The sequence below is a fragment of the Eriocheir sinensis genome, chromosome 44 (assembly GCF_024679095.1).
Source record: "Eriocheir sinensis breed Jianghai 21 chromosome 44, ASM2467909v1, whole genome shotgun sequence".
Classification (NCBI taxonomy): Eukaryota; Metazoa; Arthropoda; class Malacostraca; order Decapoda; family Varunidae; genus Eriocheir; species Eriocheir sinensis.
Window position 1 is genome coordinate 2009858 of NC_066552.1, and position 18767 is coordinate 2028624.

The 18767-nt window shown below is 41.7% G+C and overlaps 1 protein-coding gene across 1 annotated transcript in view; it reads right to left on the reverse strand.

The window, feature by feature from the left end:
* The window catches only part of LOC126980273 (uncharacterized), a 44763-nt gene that overhangs the window by 14851 nt on the left and 11145 nt on the right, over positions 1-18767 (reverse strand). The window contains 23 exon segments of the mRNA XM_050829975.1: positions 107-175; positions 178-487; positions 1059-1184; positions 1966-2122; positions 2771-2914; positions 3592-3779; positions 4053-4223; positions 4780-5027; positions 5591-5714; positions 6719-6962; positions 7473-7739; positions 8789-8925; positions 9464-9587; positions 10316-10513; positions 11013-11125; positions 12032-12116; positions 12234-12379; positions 12883-13009; positions 14272-14396; positions 14646-14772; positions 15335-15528; positions 16301-16394; positions 17505-17581. Of these exon segments, the coding sequence (XP_050685932.1) occupies positions 107-175; positions 178-487; positions 1059-1184; positions 1966-2122; positions 2771-2914; positions 3592-3779; positions 4053-4223; positions 4780-5027; positions 5591-5714; positions 6719-6962; positions 7473-7739; positions 8789-8925; positions 9464-9587; positions 10316-10513; positions 11013-11125; positions 12032-12116; positions 12234-12379; positions 12883-13009; positions 14272-14396; positions 14646-14772; positions 15335-15528; positions 16301-16394; positions 17505-17581 (3595 nt within the window).

The following is an 18767-nucleotide window of genomic DNA, read 5'->3' on the forward strand; positions in this document are numbered from 1 at the left end:
GAAAAAAAAAATAAAGAAAAAAAGAAAAAGATTGAAAAGAAAAATGGTAAGAACAGAAAATAAAGAAAAAGAAAAAGAAGAATGCCAACACAGCCCTTATACCAACCTGGGGTCTTGGTGGGTGTGGGGTTGCCAGCACCCTTAGGAATAGCACCAGTGGCAGGGTTGGACGAGGAGGGGTGGTTGGGATGAGACCAGGGGGCGGCACTCCATTATGCATGTAAACTGGGTGTCCGTTATGGTGCGCCGTTTGAACGAGAGCCACCGACATGAGAGGCACTTGTGGGGGCTCCGTCAAGGGTGGGGGAGGCGTGGACATGTGTGGCGACGGTGGAGGCTGCGGCGAGGGGCTAGGGATGGGGCGGTGCATGGGCATGGCCTCCTGAACTGCGAGTGTTGGTGGCGGATGTGGTGGATGTGGTGGAGGTGGTGTGGGTGTGGGTGGAGGCTTGTTGTTCTGGTGGTGGTGGAGGTGGTGGTTGTTGGTCTGTGGGGAGAAAAGACAATGAATTATGAGACCGCAAGAATGTACAGAGCCTGCAAGAAGCCAGTCAGCCTATCCATGATGATTCCTGCTTACCAAACTCCACCTTCTATCCATGAATTTAACCCCTTGACTGCAGATTTCCTACAAGAAGAGATCACTAAGCTACAGGAATGGAACAAAAAGTGGCTGCTACAATTCAATGAAGAAAAATGTAAAGTCCTGCACCTTGGGAGGGGATATCCAGCATACAAATACCACATGGGAAACACTCCACTATTGACCACTATTCATGCATTTGTGAACAGTTTATGCATCATCTATTTTGGGGGGTTTATATCATGGCAAAAATTTGGCCCATCGCTGGTACACGGTAAAGACACAAATTTGGCCCGTCGCTGCTACCGGGGTAAGAAAGCTGAAAGATACATATCCATTGCCCTTCCCAATCGCAGCAGACAGGTTAATTAGCTAGGGAGACAGCTAAAAAGCAATAAACAAAAAACAGCAACAAAACACCCGCTATCCTCTGCTCTGACAAAAGAAAAAAAAACCAAGAGGCTGTGTAGCTTACCTGGAAGTGCTTGAGGAGCGGCGCCACGGAGAGGGTAGGGATGATGGGTATCTTGAGGTCCCCGGCAGGCAGGGCGCTGAGGGGGCGGCCCTGGTGGATCATGCCCAGCAGACGTGTGCCCTCCTCCTGAAAGGCAAAGATAATAAATGATAATAAAAGCATCAGTTAATATTTAAAGGAGGGAGAGGAGGTTGAAGGGAGACCAGCGGAAAGACTAAAGGTCGCATTATAAGACATTTCGCTGCCCAAGAACACATATTTGACAAGGCTTTCGTAGGAGTTGTGGGGATTTCCAGGAGTAACTTTATGACCCTGGTGGTAGTTTGATCCTTCTTCTGTACCGTGAACCTCAAGAAACGCTCATTAGAACCTGACTGACCCCCTCTTTGGCCTTTAGAAATAGCTGATGTGAGAAGCAAAGGTGTCTTGAAATACCAACCTAAAGACCTGGAGATGGTGGGAGTAATAATATATAAACGAAAGCTATATAGAGGGTGAAAAAAAGAGCCTGAGGAGGAGATGGAGGAAAAAATAGTTACATCACATCACCGAATAAAAACAAAAGACAGTAAATGATAGAGGAAAGCTCGATACAGGATAGAAAACAAAGCCTGAGAAGGAGATTGACGGAAAAACAGCAGCACCACATCACTGAATAAAAACAAAATACTGTAAATTGGATAAGATAAAAAAGAAGATATGAGAAAATGATAAAGGAGAGCTAGATAGATAAAAAAAACAATAGATAAAAACAAAGCCTGAGAAGGAGACGAGGGCCTAAACAGCAGCACCACATCAAAAAAAAAAAAAAAAAAAAAAAAAAAAAAAAAAAAAAAAAAAGTACGAAAAAGCAAGTACGAAAGGATGACGTAACAAGTGACCAAACCAACTGATCTCCGCCACTCACGCTAAACGAACGCTGCTGCTCCAGGAGGCCGGCCACCGTCTCCTCCCAGGCCATGATGGTGTGGGTCAGGGTGTTGCGGTCGGGCATGGTGGTGTCGGTGAGCGCCGGGAGCATGTGTTTCATCACCATCGCCTCCTCCGTCAGCTGCTTGATGGCTCTGAAGGGATAGGTGAGGGGGTGAGGGAGAGGCAGAATAGATGGGATGGGAGTTAGGGTGTGTTTTGGGATTTGGGGGGATTTTCGGGAACTTTGAGAATTGAGAAAAATTTACAAGTTTGCCCATGGTGCCCTTGGGATTTTTACTGTTGCCTCTTTAGACCTCAGTTTTAGGGGGTTGTTAGTGAATGTCCCTTAGCCCTGTGGTGGCGCAGGCAGGATTGTTTAAGTGACGCTTATTGAGGCACATGCCACGCTTCGGAACCTAACTTAACCTAACAAAACCCCAAACAGTTACGATTGCTTTTGACTCAGAAAATTCATATATGCTTCTTTACTAATGAGACTTTCTATACAACAAAGTGAGGTCATTCTTTGTTGATTTATACCATAAGGTGATGGCTATCATGTGATTGAAGATACCCGAAACTTAACCTAACCTAACCTAACCTAACAAAACGCCAAAGTTACTATTGCTTTCGACTCAAAAAATTCATATATGCTTCCTTACTAATGAGACTTTCTATACAAAAAAGTGGGGTCATTCTTTGTTGATTTATATCATAAGGGGCTGGCTATCATGTGTTTGAAGATACCCCAAACTTAACTAATTTAACCTAACCTATCCTAACTCCTCCTCCTCACTCACCTGCTCAAGCTTGCCTCCACCAGGTCCTTCTTGGTGGACAGGTACTTAACCTCCGCCTCCCTGGCTCGCCGGGAACAGCTGGTGAGGGACTCCTGCAGGCTCCCCATCTTCTCAATCTCGTCCTTCAGTTGTGTGTTCAGTTCCCTGGAGGAGAGGCAAAAGGAACATGAAGATATGCTTTAATACTAAAAAAATATAACTATCATCTGCCAGTGAGGGTTTTTATTTATACATTTAATACTAATACGGACTTACTACTACTACTACTCAACGTTGCCAGGTTATCATACTCAGAGCATAGTATTTACCGGTTTCTGACGCCTGACTATTACCAAGAGACAGCAGGACCTTTTCTTCTTCTTCTTTTTTTTTTTTTTTTTTTACATCAACGGATGCGGCTCCCACAAAAGTAAAAAGTAAAGAGTAGTCAAACTAACTCTTTTAACGATAACTATAAATGAGTTTCGTTACTGGGGCCCGGAAGACAGTTTTGGGGCAGGAAGTCGGGAAATATAAGCGGCTGAGTACGACAATCCGGCAACATCCATACAACCTCTTTCACCATCACCAGAACTTCCTATCACCATGAACACCAGACTGGCACATCACCATTATCACCATCAGGCCCACACACCACCACACTATCCATCACTACCATCACCACCACAAGACCTACAAATCACCTCTCTCGCTACCACCATTAGACCCAAACATCACCACCACCACCACCACCACCGCACTACCACCAGGCCTACAAATCACCACCCAAATCATCATAATTATCCCCACTCACCACCACCTCCATCACCACCACTACTCACCGTGCCTCCTCCAGTCTTGCCTCCATCTCGTTCTTCTGATCAAGGTACTGTTCACACTTGACCTCAGCGGAATGCACCCTGGCTTGGAAGGTCTTAAGCTCTTCGGTGGCACGGGAAAGGTCACTCTTGTACTTCCTGATGTCTGTCTCCTTCTGTGACTGGATGGCGTGCTTCTCCGTGCTCAGTTCCTGCCGGGGTGTTGAAAGATAAGTATTAAAGGAGAAAAAGAGAAGGATGACAGAGACAGCATGAGAAAGAAACATGTCAGTGATCTTGAGGTTTAATATACGAGGCTTAACGTGGGACGGGGAAGCCACAAGCAACGTACAATGGTCTCCCTTTTGCTGCTCTACTTCTTACAAAATTGAAACTAAAAGAAAAATGAGAACCAAAAAGTAGCAGAAGAAAAAGAAGTAAGGTTTTAGGGAGAGGTTCGGGGCCTTCACTGTCTGAGCGCTCACCTTGTTCTGGTCCTTTAATTCCTCGATCTGTTGTTTGAGCTTCATGACCTCACTCTTGTACTGCGACTTCACCTGGATCAGCTTGTCGTTCAGCTTCTCGTTCTGCTCCTGCACCTTCTCAATGTCCTGCGCCAGATTCTCCTTCTCGTCCTGGAGCTGAATGATATATTCCTGAAGGGGTGAAGAAGAAGAAGTATTAAGAATTGTACGTATAGAATTTCTTAGTGATCTTTAACTAGCTTCTTCTTGTCCTGATAGCGTGTTTATTGCTGCAAAGAGATGATACATGCAGGTGAATTCCTATATTCTAAGCTCTCCCTTCCTGGTACATTCTCTTGACATCAGTTTCAATAATAAAAGTTTGTTAGATGCCATTCCCTACAAGCTTTCCATGGACCAGTCTTATAGGTCAATGGCTATATTCAACACAATAATTTTTAGTTATAGTACTGGAAAAAAGAAAAACAATTAATTGATATCAGTTTGCCTAATGCCTTTCCCTACAAGCTTTCCATGGACTAATGTTATATAGGTCAATAGCTAGTTTCAGTACCTTCATTTTCTCTGCTAGTAATGCCATGTAACTAAATAGCCAAGAAAGAGAAGTAGTTGAAGTGCAATTAAGTTAAGGCAAGAAAATTTTAAAGACTGACATTATTTATTTTGAATTAGTTACGCTTAAAAAAATTCATGAACGATTTTATCACTAACATATTACGAGTCTTACCTCAATATTCTCCTCCTCCTCCTTCACAGACTCTGCTCCCTCCTCCTCTTCTCCTTCTTCTCCCTCCTCCTCCTCCTCCTCCTCCTCGTCCTCCTCCTCTCCCTGCTCTTCTTCTTCTCCATGATCTTCTCCTCCTTGCTCTTCTGCCTCGACTGACATCTCCAGCTCCTCTTCCTCTTCTCCTTCAGGCATCAACGCAGTTTTCTCTCTCGCCTGTGCCGCCCAGTTTTCTATATAATCTGAGTCGCCTGAAAGGAAAAATAAATAAGGGGTGTGAATGATGAATAAGGTAAAGTTTGAGGAGGAGAAGGAGGAGGAAGTGTTGGAAATAGAGGAAGAAAAATGGAGGAGGATCATGGGAAGTTCAACCAAGAGAATAGGAGAGGATGGACTATAAAAACGAAGAAGAAAAGTAGAGGAAAATAAATGAAATCAACATCTATATAACAGGATAAAAAAAAAAAAAAATAAATAAAAAAAAAAAAAAAATAAATAAATAAATAAATAAATAAATACTACACTAATTGGTACAGAAAAAAAAAGATGTACTCTATAGAAAAAAATAAATGAAATCAGCTTCACTACAACAATAAAAAATAAATAAATAAAAGTAAATAAAAGTTACAGCTGGTAGACGGGAAAACTAACCATTACCAAAAATAAATAAATAAATAAATAAATAAATAAATAAAATAAAAAAAGAAGAAAAATATACTTAACATCAGTACCACTTAAAAAAACAAATAAGTAAATAAAATAAATAAATAAATAAATAAATAAAAAGTTACGGCTGCTAAACAGGAACACTTACCATTGCTCCACTTAACCTCTTCCTCCTCTTCCTCGTACTCCTCTTCATTTTCCTTTGGCACATCAACAACGGTCACCACGGGCTCGAAGGGCGGGGCTGCGGGGTCCAGGGATATGTTTTGTTTCTGAGAGAGGAAAGAAGGAAGGGACAGTTATTATTAGAGAAGGTATGTGTTGCCTTAGAAATATACACATCACAGGTTCAATGGGCGGGGCTGAGGGGTCCAGGGATAAGTTTTGACTCTGAGGGAGGGAGGAAGGAAGGTATGTGGTATGGTTCAAAGGGTGGGGCTGAGGGGTCCAGGGATAAGTTTTGACTCTGAGGGAGGAAGAAAGGAAGGGTCATCATCATCATCATCATAATCATCATCATCATTTCATTGGACACTTTATGGCTCTCCTCCATTCTACTCTGTCTTCTGTCCAATGCTCATCCAGTCCCATCAATGCTAAGTCTTCCTGTATACACCTTCTCCACGTTTTCCTAGGTCTACCAACTGGTCCGTCGTTATTAGAGAAGGTAAATGTATGTGTTACCTTAAAGTATACGCATCAGAGAAAGTGTATGATGAAAGTGGAATGCAAAGAATGGGGTAGAAAGATTAGTATTATAGAAGGGAAGGAAAACGAGGAAAAAGTTATAGAAAGGAAAAGAAATCACAAAGAGACATATATGGAAAGAAAGAGAAAGACAAGTGAAATAAACAGAAATATAGTTAAGAGATGAAAGAATGAAAGGAAATAAAATAAATGATCAAATGAAGTAAGGAAGAAACACACCAGAGGAAGGAAAAGGGAGAATTTTTTTTAGAAAGGGAAAGAAATCAAACAGAAGTAGAAAAAAAGGTGCAAATATAAATAACAAAAGAAGGAAAGTAAAGGAGAAAATAAAAAGCGGTCAGCATCTCCAAATAAAATAAATAAATAAATAAATAACAAACAATAAAATTAAAACCGATCAAATAAATAATAAAAAAAAAATCAATGTTGCAGGAGCGGTGAGTAGTGGGCTTTTTTTTTTTTACGCTCTTTTTGTTGCCATTGAGCCGCCTCCTTTGCTGTAAAAAAAAAAAAAAAAAATAAAATAAATAAATAAATAAATAAATAAATAAATAAATAAAACACTTACCGAGAGCATGGCTAGCTGCTCCACGATGCTTTTTGAGACTGGGGCGAGGGAGGCGTTACTTTCGGTGTCGCAGTTGTTGTGGTTGCCGTTGCTGCCGCTGGAGTTGACGTGGTTGCTGAGTTTGCCGTTGTGGGCGGAGGAGTCCCGGGAGATGAAGGACTCGGCGACGGAGGAGGAGGCGGTGGAGCATGTGCTTTTGGCGTCGTCCAGTAAGTGGGTGAACCGCTTGGCCTTCTTGCCGTCACTATGAAGAGAGAGAGAAAAAAACAAGGTCAGTCTTTATCAGTTTTTTATCATCTTTTTTTTTGGTGGACAGATTTGTTATTTATCATTGCTCTGTGTTAGTATTTTTTCTCCATTATTTTCTTCTGTCAGAGGGATATTGCTGCTTCTTATACTTTTATTTCTTTTCTTTTACTGTCACTCTTTTTACCTTATTTTCTTACGTTAGAGAAAAAGTACCAATTTTTTTTAATATAGAGATCATCTTTTCAATAGCACTAAGATATACCACCTCACCAACACTCACAAACCAATTCACCAACACACACACAAAAGCAAAGGAAAAAACAAACTTCCCAAACAGAACTGCTGAGGCTTGAAATAGTCTGGATGAGGAGATAACCAAGAGCTCAAAACATCAATGAATTCACAGCAGTTAGGCAGAAACAAATATGGAAACACAACACAAGCTTAACTCAAAACCTGTGCACTACAACTAGGTAAACACACACACACACAGACACACACTCACCTGAAAAAAATGAGGTACTTGGATCTGTTTATCTTGTCCGAGACATCCTTGCACAGCATCTTCTGAGCCTTCATCACATCATCGTGCACGCAGATGATGTCGTCGATCATCGCAAACTTAATCGACTGCATGAGGAACTCCTTGATACTGCCACATCGTGACACATAGTCCTTGGCCTCCTGTGGGAAGTTCTCGGACACCTGCTCTGCCAGCCTGGAGTCAGAGGTGCGCATGGGCCCCTCGGACTTAAGCCAGTCATACATAAAGCTGAAGAGAGAAAAAGAAATAATGAGGTGAATAAAGACAAATAAAAACAATAGGCAGTAGTAAAATAGGTGTGCATGGACCCTCGGACTTGAGCCAAACATTCATGAAGCTGGACAGGAGAGAGGAAATAACGGGGTGAATAAAGACAAATAAAAACAAGAGAGAAGTAAAATAAATAAGTACACAGGAACAGAAGGTCAGATGTGTGCATGGACCCTCGGACTTGAGCCAATCATAAAGCTGGCCGAGAGAGAGAAGGAAAAAATGGAGAAATAAAAACGAGTGATAGTAATATGGGTTAGTAATATAGAAGAATGAGTTACACAAGGATATAGGAGACAACGTAGTGAATGAAAACAATAAAAAGTAATGAATAACTGAATACAATACAATCTGAGGTAATCACAATCATATAATCAAGAATTCATATATGTTTTCACAGTAATGAGACTATTTAAGGAAGCAGTGAATGAAAACAATAAAAAGTAATGAATGACTGAATACAATACAATCTGAAGTCATCACAATCATATAATCAAGAATTCATATATGTTTTCACAGTAATGAGACTAATTTAACCCGGTAGCAGCTTAATGGTCCCTCTAAGCGAGAAAAATGAGAAAAAATCACCTCTCACACAAGCCATTTTAATATCGAAGCATAAGTTTATACATCATTTATTTTGGGGGGGTTTATATCATGGCATAAATTTGGCCCGTCGCTGCTACACGTAAAGCCACAAATTTGAGCCGTCGTTGCTACACGGTAAAGCCACAAATTTGGCCCGTCGTTGCTACACGTAAAGCCACAAATTTGGCCCGTCGTTGCTACACGGTAAAGCCACAAATTTGTCCCGTCGCTGCTACACGGTAAAGCCACAAATTTGGCCCGTCGTTGCTACACGGTAAAGCCACAAATTTGGCCCATCGTTGCTACCGGGTTAAGAAAGTGGACTCCTATCTATCCTCGTTTTCTCAACCAACAAGCGAGAACATAGATACACCTAAGCCTAAGTAATGGACCGATAGTGTAGCGCTGGGAACACTTACTCCAGAAGGGTGTTGACGGTTTCCTTCTGCAGGCCGGGAGGGGAGTTGGTGGTGAGCTTCTGCTGCAAGACATTCTCCAGCTCCTCGGGGTTGTCACGCAGGTGCTGGGGCAGGTAGAAGGGGTTGTCGGGGTCCAGCTGGGTGGGACGAGGAAGAGGAAAGGGGATAAATACGTAAATAAATAATAAATGGATAATGACGTCAATGTACCAGCGATGGGAAGAAAATAAGATGAAAAATGAGTGTCGGTAACGGAAAAAAAGACGTGGAAAGGGTTCAAAATAAAATAAAAAGAATAAAAAAGAAATAGAAAAACAAGAAAAAAGAAAAACAGAAGAAAAAATGAAAAGAATAAAAGAAAGGAAGGAAAGGATGAAAAAGAAGAGGAAAAATGAGTGTCGGTAATGGAAAAAAAAAGTGGAAAGGATTTAGTTAAGCAGGAAAAAAAAAGATAAAAGGACACTCATAAAATAGAGAAAAAAAAAAAGGAAAAGAACAAAAGTGAGAGGAAAGGATGAAAAGGAGCAGGTAAAAAATAAATAAATAAATAAATAATGTGCCAGTAATGAAACAGAACACAAAATAATTCAACACATTCAATAGTTCCAAGATTAGCAGCGAAGTATAAACGAACGAGAATTTCACAGCTATGATATTCCTTCCCTCTGTACTGACCAGCATTGTCTGTTTCTGGCGGCTATTGGTGAGGGACAAGGGACAGCTGGCGTTGACGGTACCATCCGCCTCGAGCGCATCCCTCTGCTGCTGCAACGCTCGGAGACGCGCCACATATTCGTTTCTGCGGGGAGGGAAATATGAAATCAGTCAGCTGTGTATACGTAAATTTGTTAATGTATGTAAGGCAGGACATACAGAAGGGTCAGTTATGTGTGTATGTAAAGTCGGAAATAGTTGTGACTTATTCGTTTTTGCGAGGAAGGAAATAATGAGTCTGTCTGTTGTGTATATGTGAACTATGTGTGTGTATGTAGGGTAGGTTATATAGATGGGTCAGTTATGTGTGTATGTAAAGTCGGAAATAGTTGTGACTTATTCGTTTTTGTGAGGAAGGAAATAATGAGTCTGTCTGCTGTGTATATGTGAACTATGTGTGTGTATGTAGGGTAGGTTATATAGATGGGTCAGTTATGCATACGTAATCATGCCTGTGTATGGTTTGGTTAAGTTGTGCATTTAAAACTAAGCCTATTTCTGTGAACCAGGAGAATTAGCTCAGTTAGTTGTTTGTATACGATATAGTTGTTTATCTAAAGCAGAAAAGAGCTCAGTTAGTTATGTGTGTATGCCGTATATCTATTTCTATGAGGCAGAAGTATCTCCATCTCTATCGGTTCTGGCACTCCCTCTCACCACAATCAATCCTGCTGCACCCAACTCTCTCGCTCCAGTATCACTCACCCTACTGATCCCCTATGAACTCTCTAAGTCTATGGAAACAAAGAACCTGGTGCATTATATATTTCTAGGCACATAAAAAGGAAAGAGACTACCAAGCAAAACACTCACTGGACACACAAGTCACTCTCAAGGGGGTCTGCCAGAAGGTTGGGCTGACTAACGGGCTTCTTGCTCTTTTTCTTCTTGTTCTTCTTAGCAGCCTTGGTGGGTGAGGCTGTCGGGGACTCGCCTCCGGGCTTAAGAATGGTCACCTGGGCTGTCTCCAGACTCTTGGCATCAATGGGCAGCATGGGAGTGGGCTGGGACCTGGTGGGGCGGAAGGATGAGAATGATAGAGAGGTTAAGTTTGTGTTATAAAAGTAATCTAAGGTGCAGTGGGGAAAATGGGAATGAATAAGGTTAGGTTAGATTAACAAAACATGGAAGGAATGGAAATTAGTACAGAAAGAATGAATAGAATGTGTTGTAAGATACGGAGAGAATGATGAGGAAAGAATGACAAGACTAGGATATATGGGAATGAAGTACGATGTGGAATGGCTGTGAGGAATGAGGGAGTGTATGAAACAATTCTAAATACATGGCGTTATAATTCTTAATGTGATAATTTGAGCTAATAAGACTTTCAAGAGGAGGTTGTAAAGAAATGGCAAAAAAAGGGAAAACTAAACTAATTAAAACCATAATTATATTAGCCAAAGATATTATGGTAAGAGATAATGCAGAAAGGGGATGGATAAAACACATTTCCAGACATATAATGGACACAGAAACCACTACAATTACTAATCCAACTTCTACTCACTTCTTAATATTGTTATTGGTGGTTGTGTTGTTATTGTTGTTATTGACAGTGGTTATAGTAGTAGTAGTAGTGCTGTTTTGGCCCCCTGTGTTTTCTGCTCCTCCTGCTGATGCCTGGAAATCACAAACACACACACCATTAATAAGAATACTAATACTAATAATCTTTCCATTGTATTTACATTAACCAGGTAGGAGCAGGGATCATGTTTCTTAATGGTCCCTCTAAGCGAGAATAATGAGAAAAAATCATCGCTCACACAAACCATTTCATAATATATATCAATGCATTTGTGATCAGTTTATGCATCATCTATTTTGGGGGGTATAAATCATGGCACAAATTTGGCCCGTCGCTGCTACCAGGTTAACTAGACTACTACTACATCTTTTCTATTGACTATCAGTGCCTGCCAGTATCTTTATCAACTGTCCATCTATCTACATCGCCGACACCCTGTTCTCTCACGGCCTGAGCGGAAGTGTCTCCATCTCTCCCTGTTCTGGCACTCCCTCTCTGCACACTCCAGCCTGTTACACCCAACTCTCTTGCTCCAGTACTCACTAACCCTACCGATCCACTATGCACTTAAGTCTATGGAAACAAAGGACCTGGTGCCTTATATATCTCCTGCATTTTTCTTTTATTACCTTCTATACTTGGGTTGTTTTGCCAGTCCCTCTCTGCACACTCAAGCCTGTTACACCAAACTCTCTCGCTCCAGTACTCACTAACCCTACCGATCCACCTAGGGACATATATTTCTTACACTTTTTAACTTTTATATTTGGGTTGAAACTAGATGGGAAACTTCTATCATTCATACTAAAGTCACACACACACACACACACACATACGCAAAGAAATATAGAGGTTTGGAATGGACTAAGTGAGGATATAGTATCGGCGAGGAGTGTGCAAAGCTTTAAGGAAAAGTTGGAAAAATACAGATACGGAGACGGGACCACATGAGCGTCAACCCCAGGCCCTGTAGACTACAACTAGGTAAATACACTCACCTCCTCTCCACCTCCCTGCTCCTCACAAACACTCTCCACTCTGTTTCTCCTCTTGTGGGTCTGGTTCTTCTCCTTCTTCTTCTCCCTGGCAAGGAAAACAAACAAACGATTATACATGCAAACAATAGCACTTCCCATCTTGGCCATATACCAGAAATAAAACAGCCAACATAAAACACAACAGAAAAACACGATAACTCACTTCTTCTTCTTCTGCTTGACTGGGGCGGGCTCGTTCTTCTTGTCCTTCTTCACCACGTTCTTGAGCTCACCCGTGTCGTCGTAAATCTCGATGCTGAAGATCTTGCCCGTACAGTCTGGGGTCACACAGCCTTGCCCTAAAAAATCCTGAGGGGGGAGAGAACGGGGCAAAAAAAAATGGATGGGTCAGTTTGGGGTCTTGTGGGGTATAGGTGGTGTTTTTTTGTTTTTGGGAAGGGAGGGAGGGAAGGTAGAGAAGGAGAGAAAAGGTAAAGGGAGAAATTGAGGAGAGATAAAGAAAAAGGAGGGAGAGGAGGGAGGAATGGGGAAGAAGGGAAGAAAATGATAGGGAGGGAAAGAGAAAAAAGAAGAGGAAAGGGGAAGGAGGAGAGGGGAAGTAAAGGAGAAAGAAATTGAGGGAGGGAAAAAGGAAAAGGAGGAGAGAAAGAGGAGGAAAAGGGAAGAAAGGAAGAAAATGAGTGGGAGGTAAAAAGAAAGAGGAGCAGGAGAGGAGGGAGAGAAAGGAGGAGAGGGAGAAATAGAAGAGGGAAGGGAAGAAACAAAAAGGAGGAAGGATAGAAGGGAGAAAAGGGGAAGAGAGGGAAAGGAAAAAACAAAAATGGGAAGGATAGCTATTTTACTAGACTCACCTTGTCGGACATTCTGTTGATGCTCCCGTCATGCTGCTCCTTGAAGACCTTCCAGCAACAATGGTGGTAACTCACTGTGCAGTCATCCTCACAAATCACATTTAAATAGCCCTTGAAGTCTGGGTCTCTGTGGAAAGGAGAGGAAGGTGGATCAGGCCTGAACCCCTTGACTGCGGATTTCCTACAAGAAGACACCACTAGGCAACACAGGATTGCTACAATTCAATGAAGAAAATGTACAGTCCGGCACCTTGGGAGGGGATATCCAGCACACCAATACCACATGGGAAACACTCCACTATCCACCACAGAGGCAGAGAAATACCTGGGAGTATATGTTACCAGGCTACCAGTGAAGGGATATCCAGCACACCAATACCACATGGGAAACACTCCACTATCCACCACAGAGGCAGAGAAAGACCTGGGAGTGTATGTTACCAGGCTACCAGTGAAGGGATATCCAGCACACCAATACCACATGGGAAACACTCCACTATCCACCACAGAGGCAGAGAAAGACCTGGGAGTGTATGTTACCAGGCTACCAGTGAAGGGATATCCAGCACACCAATACCACATGGGAAACACTCCACTATCCACCACAGAGGAAGAGAAAGACCTGGGAGTGTATGTTACCAGGCTACCAGTGAAGGGATATCCAGCACACCAATACCACATGGGAAACACTCCACTATCCACCACAGAGGCAGAGAAAGACCTGGGAGTGTATGTTACCAGGCTACCAGTGAAGGATATCCAGCACACCAATACCACATGGGAAACACTCCACTATCCACCACAGAGGCAGAGAAAGACCTGGGAGTGTATGTTACCAGGCTACCAGTGAAGGGATATCCAGCACACCAATACCACATGGGAAACACTCCACTATCCACCACAGAGGCAGAGAAAGACCTGGGAGTATATGTTACCAGGCTACCAGTGAAGGCCAAATCCAAGGCATTTGTAGTGTACGGAGTAAAGAACGTATACTCTCTAAAGAGGTGCCAATATGTTTACGAATACAGGGAAGAAATTAGGACAACTGAAGCGCTGTTATGTTTAAGAATACGAACTTGAAATTAAGAAAACTGAATAGCTAATAAGTTTAAGAATATGAACTTGAAATTAAGAAAACCGAATAGCTAATAAGTTTAAGAATACGAACGTGAAATTAAGAAAAGGGAGGTACTGATAAGTTTAAGAATATGAACTTGAAATTAAGAAAACTGAATAGCTAATAAGTTTAAGAATACGAACTTGAAATTAAGAAAAGGGAGGTACTGATAAGTTTAAGAATATGAGATTAAGACCCCTAGCGGACACATCTGTTACCCGCCACACCCTCGACCCACCTCCCTTCCAAAATGTAGGACTCGTACTTACGTCAAATAAATCTCCTCCTTGGCGTAGGGGATGCCTTGGGTTGTAATACACTTCTTGTAGCGACACTTTGCCTTGGGGGTTGGTCTGGCCGAGAGCGGTCGTTCAAGGAGTTCGTTACACTCAGCCTGGAAGATGTTACGGAGTTATAGAAGAAAACAAAGTAAAGGCAAATGGAAAATTACCTACCCCCTTCCTTCTTACCCTCCCATTCTTCCCTTTTTGTACCTAATGGAAGGGGGAGGAAAAAGGGGGGTAAGGGAGGGGATAAAGGGGGGAGGGGAGCCATCTTGTTAGCATCATGGGAAATTATTTTAAGGGGGGGGGAAAAAAAAAAAAGTCTGTCTACACACTCGTACAAACACGCACTCACTCACCTCTAATTCATTGGGGTGTGTTTTACTAATGTTCTGGTCTGTGCCCGGCCACTTGATGGGCTTGAGGTTTTTATGTTTCTTGAGGGCATCACGACACATCTGCGCATGCTTCAGGGCTAACTTAAAACTGTGAGGGAGAGACGAAGAGTGTGATATTGATTGGTGGACCTGGAAAGAGTAGATTAGTGTTTGACTGACTGACTGACTAAGAAAGAGAATATTAGTGAGATTAGTTTACCGACTGACTGAATGAAATGAGGGAGACGAGACGAGACAAAGAGTGATATTAATTGGTGGACCAGGGAAGAGTAGATTAGATCGATTGACTGACTGACTAAGAAAGAGAATATTAGTGAGATTAATTAACCGACTGACTGAATGAAATGAGGGAGACGAGACGAGACAAAGTGATATTAATTGGTGGACCAGGGAAGAGTAGATTAGATCGATTGACTGACTGACTAAGAAAGAGAATATTAGTGAGATTAATTTACCGACTGACTGAATGAAATGAGGGAGACGAGACGAGACAAAGTGATATTAATTGGTGGACCAGGGAAGAGTAGATTAGATCGATTGACTGACTGACTAAGAAAAAGAAGATAGTGAGATTAATTGACTGAATGAATGAAATGAATAATAGTAGATAACCAAGGAAGAACCCCGGAAACACTTGACGCAACACTCACCAAAAAATTTTCTCAAAGGACAGGGCGAGCCAGTAGCGTGCAGCCGGCTTGTAGGGGAACTTGGTGCCGTCCCCACAAAGGGTCTGCATGATCTCCAGCCCTTCGTATATGTACCCGCGGCCAGACTGCACTTTGGACATCCCAATGATAAACTGGATCACCTGCACCTCACATCGCTCACCTTTCTTGCCCTGCTGTGAGAGGTGGGTGGGGAGAAGGGGAAAGATGGGTTAGTGTTTGATGGTGTTTCTGGGTTGCTGTGTTTTTATTCATTTTGTATTATGTATTTTTATCAGAATTATATGTTTTTTTTTTTTTTAAGTATTTTTATCTGAATTGTATGTTTTTTTTTTATTTTTCATTTTGTTTTTACTTTTTTTCTCAATTCCTGTCATCTATTTTTTTTTAATTTTGTATTTACTCTTTTTTTATGTGTTTCATTTCATTTCATTGACCTTTTTTTCTGAATCCCTGTGTCTAATTTTATTTATTTTCCATTTCATTTTTATTCTTTTTCCTGAACTGTCGTATCCGTTTTTTTTCCTTCTTCATTTCGTATTTACTCTTTCAAGTCCATTTAATTAAGAGACAAATATATGTGTGACCAACTGATACCTTTAAAAATACGCAGCTTCCTGTAGTTCTTAGAAAATTTAAAAGGCAATTGTATTTACTCTTTCAAGTCCATTTAATTAAGAGACAAATATAATGTGTGACCAACTGATACCTTTAAAAATACGCAGCTTCCTATTGTTCTTAGAAAATTTAAAAGCCAATTGTATTTACTCTTTCAAGTCCATTTAATTAAGAGACAAATATTTGTATGACCTTCCAAATAACTTGAACTGATCCACAAGAGGAAACGATAACATAAAAAAATGAGAACTGGGCTGACTTAATTCCTAGACACACATTTTTTCCTATTGTTCTTAGAAAATTTAAAACATGATCAAAACAGGTACTTACCACTCCACTGTTAATGTTGTCAGTTAGTTCAGAGTAAGCTAAACATTTGTTATACATCTCTATTGCTTGCTGGTACTGCTCAGATTGATATAACCTGAAACACAAGAGAAAAACAGAAATCAGACAGAGTTTCAACCCCTTGACTGCGGATTTCCTACAAACAGACATCACCAAGCTACAGGAATGGAACAAAAAGTGGCTGCTACAACTCAATGAAGAAAAATGTAAAGTCCTGCAGCTTGGGAGGGGATATCCAGCATAGCAATACCACATGGGAAACACTCCACTATCCACCACAGAGGCAGAGAAAGACCTGGGAGTGAATGTTACCAGGCTACCAGTGAAGGGATATCCAGCACACCAATACCACATGGGAAACACTCCACTATCCACCACAGAGCCAGAGAAAGACCTGGGAGTGAATGTTACCAGCTACCAGTGAAGGGATATCCAGCATACCAATACCAAATGGGAAACACTCCACTATCCACCACAGAGGCAGAGAAAGACCTGGGAGTGTATGTTACCAGGCTACCAGTGAAGGGATATCCAGCACACCAATACCACATGGGAAACACTCCACTATCCACCACAGAGGCAGAGAAAGACCTGGGAGTGAATGTTACCAGGCTACCAGTGAAGGGATATCCAGCACACCAATACCACATGGGAAACACTCCACTATCCACCACAGAGGCAGAGAAAGACCTGGGAGTGAATGTTACTAGGCTACCAGTGAAGGGATATCCAGCACACCAATACCACATGGGAAACACTCCACTATCCACCACAGAGGCAGAGAAAGACCTGGGAGTGTATGTTACCAGGCTACCAGTGAAGGGATATCCAGCACACCAATACCACATGGGAAACACTCCATTATCCACCACAGAGGCAGAGAAAGACCTGGGAGTGAATGTTACCAGGCTACCAGCGAAGGGATATCCAGCACACCAATACCACATGGGAAACACTCCACTATCCACCACAGAGGCAGAGAAAGACCTGGGGGTGAATGTTACCAGGCTACCAGTGAAGGATAAATCCGTGACAATCGCAGCGGACGGGTTAAGTGTTTACATGAATGAATATATGACCAATCAGAGGATGAAAGACAGAGAGGATAAACTGAATAAGTGAAAATAATAGTTATAATAATAAAATAATAATATGTAACAATAATAATAATAATAATGATACATACCTTCTTCCCTCTTTTAAAGTTTCATTCAGAGAAGTATTTTTGTTTCTGTTATTATTCTTCTCTCCCTTTTTAGATTCCTGGAAAGGGAGAGAATTGGACATGTTAAGACAGGTTCACACTAGCATTGGTCACGTAGACAAAAAACACACTAGAATCGGGCACATAAAGAAAAAATCACACCACACCACAGATGCAAAGAAAGACCAGGCTACCAGTGAAGGCCAAATCCATGCCAATCGCAGCGGACGGGTTAAACAATTCATCCTCGCAAAAGGAAAACAATAATCAAGTTTGTGTATAAAAAGGACAATTGTGAAAGCTAAAAAACAATATACTTGGGCAATGCTAGTGATGTTTTGTGTACCTCAATGATCCAGAAGTTTTTACACTGATGCAAACAATGGCAAAAAATACAAAACAATCTATATTTCATCAATGCAAGTTACTTTTCATGTATCTCAAGGGATGATAGTAAATATACAACTCATGATATGTGTATTGGCAGTGACCAAGAGAATTGTAAAGAACCAATGTTAGAAGTATGAAACGCTAACCTATATTTGGCAAAGCACATTTATATAAGTTCTCCAAGATGCAAGCTAGTTAAATTACGCTTATCAAAGTTTTTTTCCTAAGTATGAGCTAGTTTATGTAAGTTTACCTCATTGCAATCTAGTTACGTTTATATAAGCTTCTTCTTGACGCGGGGGCTGTGTATGTGTACGCCGTGACCAACATACCACAAGCACACCAACACACATACAGCAGAGGCAGGGGGGCACCCAACCCTCCGGCGCAGACCCCTCAAACAACATTCTGGCCTTGTCACGGAGCTTGGGGAACTTCAGCAAGCACAGGAAGTGACCAATAAAAGGTAAACATCCACACAGCCAGCACAACAGCCCTCTCAGTGGCCCAGCGCAACACGTAACAGTCTGTTACAGCCACTGAGAAGGGACAAGACTGGTGGACTCTGGGGTGCAAATCCTAGGTCAGCAGCCACCCGGTTTTTGCTGAGTGAGGATGTTGAAGTGCTGACTCGGGGCACAGATGTAGGGAACCCCCACCTCACACTCCCACACACACGCAATACATCCTCTTCTCTTTATCAATAGTTTAGATAAGAGCAAGGGGCAAAAGTTAGACAGCAATGAAGGTCCATAACACAATATTCTGCTAATGAGAGATGGACCTTAGCAACATACACACGCACAGACAGGAAGGAAAAGTTGGATAATTATAGATTAGTAGATAGGTTTGTCG